Genomic DNA, 7,855 nt, shown 5'->3' with positions numbered 1-7,855 from the left:
AAAGGACGTGCCTTTAGAAAGATGAGGAGGAATTTCTTTATTCGGAGGGTGGTGAATCTATGGAATCCATTAGCCCAGAAGGCTGTGGAGGCCAAGTCAGTGTCAGCAATTGACAGATTCTTGTTTAGAATGGGTGTCAGGGGTCATGGGGAGAAGGTTGGAGAATGGAGTTGAGAGGGAAAGTTAGATCAGCCACGATTGAATGGCGGAGTAGACTTGATGGGCCTAATTCTGCTCATAGAACTTATGGACGTGAACTTTACCTGACCTGAAGGATGTTGAAAGCAGTTGCAGCCATTATTACTCAGGCTGTGTGGCTCAAGATAAAAGAAGGTGAAATGGAATGTTTTTTTAAATTAGAAAAAGCAGTCATTTGTCAGGCCATAACAGTCAGTAAATATATCTTAGTAAATATAACATGGAGATTATGTATGTAAAAAGATAATCTAAAATGTACAGTTAAAATATAGCTCACATCACTGCACCAACAAAATATGCAAGTCACGTGATTAGAGCAGCCTGCTTGCAATAGTCATAGCCTTACTTTTCTATGTAATTCACCATGAACCTGAACACTAGCTGTACTGCATCAGTGAGTTCAGTTAGTATTGAAAGGTCCTCTGCTTGTTGTCAACATTAACAGTAAATGTAATCATCAGTAGCCATTGATGAAAGAGACATTTCTACAGGCTGGGCTACACCTGGGTTCCAGGCAGTAGAAATAACAAGGTTGAAAGCTACAGATTGCGTAAACCAGATTTTTATTTTCAGATTCTAACTGAATGCAGTGTGTGCCAACATTGCCGATAAGAGAGTTATGTTTACCGTATATGGCTGTAGTATTTACAATAGTTAAAAGTCAACTGTGGTCTTTGTAAGGAAGCAATAAATGTGAACTAAGATGATTTTGAATAAGGAAAGAGCACGCTCTTAAAAGGTAGAAGAATATTTAAGGAATTATCTAAGTGATTCGAGAATAATTTTAACTAGTGATTCATGTGAATTAGGGCAACTGCTTGGGAAAGAACTTTGAAATTAAAAACTCAACAAAATGCCTTGAAGCACCAATTAAAAAGGGCATGCCCATTAGATTTCTTCAAAACATTTGCTTTTGTTTGTGTTTATATTGTATAGGGAAGTAATTTAGTAATAATCGTATTAGGTAGTTTGAAATTGCTTTGTGCATTTTCCACTTAGGACTCCATTATCAAGGTAAGTTGATTTGTATCGATCTACTTGCTTGGGGGAATTCTCATACCAATGTGAAAACTATGGTATCGTGATTTTTTTTTTTAAAGACTTCGGTAACATTTTATGAGTTACATAGCTGAGATCGTGCACTCATGTTTGGAATATAAAACAGCTCTGAAGTTCACCAGCTGATGCTTCAAGCCAAATGCACAGCACACATTTGAAGCTTTTGGTTAGAATCATAGTTTAGCAATTAAATATCTGAATTTTGGACAATGAAAGTATCTGAGGATGGTGTAAATTACTGGCATTCCACACTGGACCTCGGTTGGCAAAGATGACCTTTTGCACGACAGAATTTTTTTTTTTTTAAATCAGCTGGGTTTTGATTTTTTATGTATCCCACCATATCTATGTTTAAGTATTGTTTTTTGTATTAATATGAATATACCACGGATATTCAGCAAGTAACCCTGGCCTAAATTGAGTCTCATCAAGCGCCTTGAGTATTAGAAAGGCGCTATATAAAATCCCATCCATTATCATTATTATTATTGTCTATAACTCGTTTTCACCTTGCTCACAGCTAATAGTGGCCTGTTTCCTTCATCGTCGTTGCATATCGTTCATTCATTTGTTTTATATATCTCCCCACATATCACCGTCTATCTTGTTTCCCTCTCCCATGACTCTCGGTCTGAAGAAGGGTCTCGACCCGAAACGTCACCCGTTCCTTTTCTCCAGAGACGCTGTCTGACCCGCTGAGTTCCTCCAGCATGTTGCGTCTATCATCGGTTTAAACCCGCATTTGCAGTTCCTTCCTACGCCCACTGAAACCATATGTTATGACAGTAAGTAAAGCAGTGATAAATGTAATATGTTGATGTGAAGTCATTGGAATTCATCAGTATTAACTTACTATTTCCCCCCGTGGGTTGTCAACTGCCCAAAGGCAACATCGGCATTTGATCCTTTCCACAGACTGAACTAAGCAGCATACCAGGCATACCCTGCCATCTTTTAAAGCAAGCTTAATCCTCAAACATTAACTCTGCTTTTCTTCCCACCAATGTTTCCTGCCCCTTCTATTTTTTGTTTCAATTTCAGATTTCCAGCATCTGTAGCTTTTTTTTAAAAAGGTTTTCGAGTTATCTGTATGCTATCGTCTCTTAAATAAAAATCTTTACCAAGGATCGGGATCTAAGGATGAAGCATCAGTAATAAGAATATGTAAAGACGCGTTATTATATTGTAAGAGCCCCCTTCACAGTTTTATCACTAGCTAAGAACGAAGCACGTTAAACTGTCTACGTGTGCGATTATTGAGGGTGTCGGAATTTAAAGAGCATCTAAAAACCATCCGGATTAATGCCTGTGTTTTTTTTTTTAACGAGACCATGCCTGGATTAAAGCAGTCGGCGTTTAACGTGAATATTCGCGGATGAAGCACAGACAAGCAAATCACTATAATAGAAAACACATTTACAAGAGGTGTCCAATTGACTGACCTACAAACATCCCCCGGTCAGGTGAAAAGCCGGTGCATGGATCCCATTAGCCAGAGCTTGTGACAGAGAGAGAATTCAGACAAGGATCGGGTTTGAGTCTTGGGACCAAGTCGCCCAAAGAAGCAGGTCGCGGTAGTTTTAATAACTCGCGTTATTATTTTAACGAGGTTAGCTGAAGCAGACTTCATTGCAAAGCTGTGGTGAGACGCATCCCAACTAACATCACTGTACAGTACTGGGTTTGCTGCTTACTCAAAATGGATCAGCTGAATACATAAGGCAGTTGACGGGACTACGAAGCATTTGGGCCGGAGTTGCAGAGAAAGCGGATTGGCGCTAACGCTCAGACCTCCAGCAGTAGACTTGGGACTGGGGCTGCAGCTGGACTTGACTTCACTTGAAGCTTCAGTCGCTGTATGATCTACCGTGGATTGATCGAATCGCGTGTGCGCTACTGGGTTAAAATCGGATCAATTAATATCACGGGGTGCATGGGGAACCCGTGAGAGCCGGTTAGGTAACAAAAAAAAGGGCATCTCCGGGAACTGAACTCTGTACGGTCAGATCAAGGGATCCACCGAATAAGTCAGACCCGACCCTGGAGGAGATGCAGTGGTGGGGGTGGGGGTGGGGGGTGAGTCCTGTGGGAGGGCGATCTCTGGTAGCAGGGGTGTGTGTGTGTGTGGAGGGGGTTAGATGCTGGTCTGGAGGTCATCGCCGTTCAGGAGAGTCCGCTGTGTCTCGGTGACATCCTGTAGCCGGGACTTGTCCTGCCGGCTGTCGCTGCGGTCCACCTCGTCCAAGCCGCTCACCTTCTTCAGGCACAACACGTTCTGAAAGCTCTTCTTGAAGTTGTCAGACAGAAAGGCGTAGAGGATGGGGTTGGCGCAACTGTTGGCGTACGACATGATGACGATGAACTCGTAGAAGCCTTTGCTGGCCGCCGTGGGCTTCACCTTGACGGCCAGCGTGACGAAGCTGAAGATGTAGAAAGGCAGCCAGCAGCACACGAACACGGCCACCACGATGGAGACCATCTTGGTCACCTTCTTCTCCGACTTCTTGCGCTTGGACGAGCCCACGCGGATGCCCGAGGCCTTGACCTTGACGATGATCATGAGGTAGCAGAGGCAGATGACGGAGAAGGGCAAGAAGAAGCCCAACACGAAGGTATAGATGGCGAAGGCGGTGTACCAGAAGGAATCTTGGCTGGGCATGATGATGGTGCAGCTGCTTAACCCGCGCATGGTCTGGACCCCGGCGTAGATCATGATGGGCAAGATGACCAACAGCGAGATGAACCACACCGCCACGTTCACCATCTTGGCCACCAGAGGCTTGCGCCAGCGCGAAGACTTGATGGGGTGAACCACGGCCAGGTAGCGGTCGATGCTCATGACGGTCAGGCAGAAGATGCTGGTGAACTGGTTGATGCCGTCCACGGTCATCAGGATCCTGCAGGGAACCTGGCCGAAGGGCCAGCGGCCCAGGGCCACCTGGATGGCGATGAAGGCCAGGCCCACCATGAAGAGCTCGTCGGCAATGGCCAAGTTGAGGATGTAGATGTTAGTGACAGTCTTCATCTTGGCGTAGCGCAGGATCACGTAGATGACCAAGGTGTTGCCGCTCAGTCCCACCACACACACCACGAAGTAGATCAAAGGAACCAGCACGCTGCCGCCCATGACAAAGTCGAAGGGGTTGGTGGCGTTGCAGGTCAGATTGGAGCCCATCTCGGTGGAGGCGTTGCAGCCTTCGAAGGCTGCTAAAATCCACTCGCCTGTCGGGGCCAACTTCAGCGAGGTCTCCAAAGCCATCGTATGTTTTTCCCCCTGGAGAGCCGCCTCTGGCTAGGCTACTGACTGGCCATGTCTACCTGAATGAAGCAAAGATAGCTTTAGTCGGCATCAGTCATTGCACAAACCAGGCAGTACAGCCGCAGTGACCAATACACGTATTTTGAACTTTCAAAGAAAAGCAAATTTAAAAACTTTAAAGAAAAACACCAATAAAAATGAGCCCAAAGACACATTCGCCGCGGGTGCCTGGTACTATTAGTCCAACATTGTTTTTTTTGCAGAGGGTTTTTAGACGCGTTTCGTTCAGTTTTACGCACCGATTTAACAGCGGTCAATTTCTCATTCCTCACCCCTTATTAATGAAGAGACGCCCCCGTGTTCCTGACTGAATCGCCGTGCAATTAACTCTTTATCGATCGTCCTCAAGCAGATGATTTAACGCGCCCACCCCCGAGCGCGGCTTTAAACCCACACTGGCAACCGGCAAGCTTCCTGTTTGTGAAAACAAAAACGAGATTTAAATCCTTTCATTTAAAAAAAAATCAAATTTTTGATCAAAATTCAAACCGAATGCAAATTATAAACAAAACCTCGACGCGAATTTGAAGGTTCTACAATTCTGAATCTCGTTTTCCAACCCGCAGCGGTGGGAGTTGGTGACTAACCCCGGGATTCTCCGCCAGAAATGTTCGAGGGCGTCAGAAACACAGGACATGTCAAAGCGCAACAGTGAGAATGTGTTGCTTCGTTAACCACGTCCTGGGCTCAGGTGGGCTCCGAATGCGAAGAGCGTGGAAATTAAAATGTTGCTTAGTTCTGCCCGCTGCCTCGCCAGATATTTCTCGTGTATGGTCCCTTAGAAACATAGAAAATCGGTGCAGGAGTAGGCCATTCGGCCCTTCGAGCCAGCACCGCCATTCAATATGATCATGGCTGATCATGTAAAATCAGTAGCCCGTTTCTGCTCCCCCCCCCCCATGTCCCTTGATTCCTTTAGCCCTAAGAGCTTAAATCTAACTCTCTCTTGAAAATCCAGTGACTTGGCCACCACTGCCTTGGGGATTGCAATTTACAGGTTGGTGTGGCGAGAATTACCCACCTGCGGTAATCTAGTCACGTTTACTGGAGGGATGGGGAGGGGGGGGGGGGGGGAGAAGCAGCTAAAGAAGAAGGTGGTTTGAAGAAGGGTCTCGACCCTAAACGTCCACCATTCCTTCTCTCCAGAGATGCTCAGTTACTCCAGCATTTTGTGTCTATCTTCGGCGTAAACCAGCATCTGCACTTCCTTCCTGCACGAATATATACTAGATGCCCCCCACCCCCCACTGCGTGTTAGCCACGGAGCGCCACATTTAGAGAACATACACTTCTTAACATTGACCCGGACATCGACGGAGATACTCATAACTGGCACATTGAACCGCAGTCTTCGCTTAAAGCACTTACCGTTCGGCAGAAGAAGAAAAATGGACCAGGCTATTAAAAAACATGTAAATCAACTGCCCTCTTAATTTCACACACTTCATTCGACCCCTAGGCACCTGTTTGTTGTGTCGCCAAAGTGCAATTTGCTTTGGTTGTAGGTTTCGCCAGTTTCCAGTGAGAGTTGCTGCCGGCGCCCTGCGATCGATCGCTTGCTTTGAGAGAGCGGCGGTCTGTGACTATTGCACACACACACACACACGAGAGAGAGAGAGAGCTGTGCGCGCCGCTACCAACTCGTGTTAAATATCTCTGGCGTTCCCTACGTCAGGTTAGGAGGGTGAGAGAGAGAGAGAGAGAGAGAGAGAGAGAGTGGCGGACAGAAGCGCCCTGACTGCGTGCTATCCGCAACAGCCGCGCAAACATAGGCGGAGAAGAAGGAACCAGAGGGGGATGTCGTTGTCACCGGGCGATTGCCAAACGCGCTGAGATTTTCAAACCCACCCCGCCCGCTCTCTGATACTTGGTTGCTGCTCACGACACCAGAGCGGCAAGGAAGCGGCTCCGTCCATGCATTCCCATTGATAGACGGTCTATCTTTTCCCACAGTGTGCATGGGAATATTGCACCAATCTAGCTCCGCAGATTGTTTTTTGGACTCGATCCTCACTCGCAACGAATAAAAAAAACACTTAATGATACAACACTTCAGGTAGCCCCGGCATTCCCTCTCTCTCTCTATCCCTCCCCCATCCAAGTCGCACCAGCTTCTCGTTTTCACCCAACAGCCTGTTTCCTTTGTCATCGTTACTTTTTTTGCATATCTTTCATCCATTGTTCTTTATCTCTCGACAACATCGTCTATATCTCTCATTCCCCTTAACCCTAACCAGTCTGAAGAGGGGTCTCGACCCGAAACGTCACCCGTTCCTTCTCTCCAGAGATGCTGCCTGTCCCGCTGAGTTTACTCCAGATTTTTGTGTCTATCTTCGGTTTAAACCAGCATCTGCAGTTCCTCCCTACACCTGATGATATATAGGGTTACCAACATACTCAACTGTACGTTTCTAGTAACGCGGGGAGAGGAATACAGGTGTTGACACCTATTGAATTCACGTGTTGCACACTCTTGACTCAAATGTAGAGCAGGATCTTAAAACCACGCACAACGGAAGCCACTTCATAACTGGACGAGAAATGACAATTCAGGGAGACACGGAACTGCAGATGCTGGAATCGTGAGCAAAACACAACAGACAGCACAGGGCGCAAACTGGGAGAAACATAGAAACCAGGTACAGGAGTAGGCCATTCGGCCCTTCGAGCCAGCACCGCCATTCAATATGACCATTGCTGATCATCCAAAATTAGTGCCCCGTTCCTGCTATCCCCCCCATATCCTTTGATTCCGTTAGCCCTAAGAGCTAAATGTAACTCTCTTTTGAAAACATCCAGTGAATTGGCCTCCACTGCCTTCTGCGGCAGAGAATTCCACAAATTTACAACTCTCTGGGTGAAGAAGCTTTTCCTCCTCAGTCCTAAATGACCTACCCTTTATTCTTAAACTGTGACCCCTGGTTCTGGACTCCCCCAACATCGGGAACATTTTTCCTGCATCTAGCCTGTCCAATCCCTTAAGAATGTTATGTTTCTATAAGATCCCCTCCCATCCTTCTAAATTCCAGTGAATGGGGGGGGATTTCGATATTTAAAAACAACCTCTATTACCGAGACACAAGAGACTGCAGATGCTGGAAGAGAGGTGATGGCAGGATAAATATAGGGGAGTGATAAGTGCACACAACTGAGGGGGGAGGGGAGGGGAGGGTTGATTGGCAAATGGGTGGAAATAGTGAGAAAGGCAAGGAATGAAAATTAGACAAAAGGATGTCAGATAAAGAGAGAAGGAGTAAAATATAAAGCCATTTTTTTTCG

At 46.2% G+C, this 7,855-nt stretch overlaps 1 protein-coding gene across 1 annotated transcript; it reads right to left on the bottom strand.

The window, feature by feature from the left end:
* Window positions 1-3,373: 3,373 nt before the first annotated feature.
* On the bottom strand, window positions 3,374-6,302 carry LOC116987957 (somatostatin receptor type 2-like). Its single transcript, XM_033044308.1, has 3 exons — window positions 5,945-6,302; window positions 4,849-4,990; window positions 3,374-4,575 (listed from the first exon to the last, which is right to left on the bottom strand). The coding sequence occupies exon 3, from the start codon at window positions 4,514-4,516 to the stop codon at window positions 3,392-3,394; it is 1,125 nt and encodes a 374-aa protein (XP_032900199.1). The 5' UTR covers window positions 4,517-4,575; window positions 4,849-4,990; window positions 5,945-6,302; the 3' UTR covers window positions 3,374-3,391.
* Window positions 6,303-7,855: the final 1,553 nt, after the last annotated feature.

This window comes from Amblyraja radiata, chromosome 26 (genome assembly GCF_010909765.2).
Source record: "Amblyraja radiata isolate CabotCenter1 chromosome 26, sAmbRad1.1.pri, whole genome shotgun sequence".
Taxonomy (NCBI): domain Eukaryota; kingdom Metazoa; phylum Chordata; class Chondrichthyes; order Rajiformes; family Rajidae; genus Amblyraja; species Amblyraja radiata.
The sequence above is the reverse complement of the archived record's forward strand: the minus strand, read 5'-3'. Positions and strand labels throughout refer to the sequence as shown.

What these genes read in the sequence shown, in the direction of transcription:
- LOC116987957 (XM_033044308.1), bottom strand. Translation starts at nt 4,516, where the DNA reads ATGGCTTTGGAGACCTCGCTGAAGTTGGCCCCGACAGGCGAGTGGATT.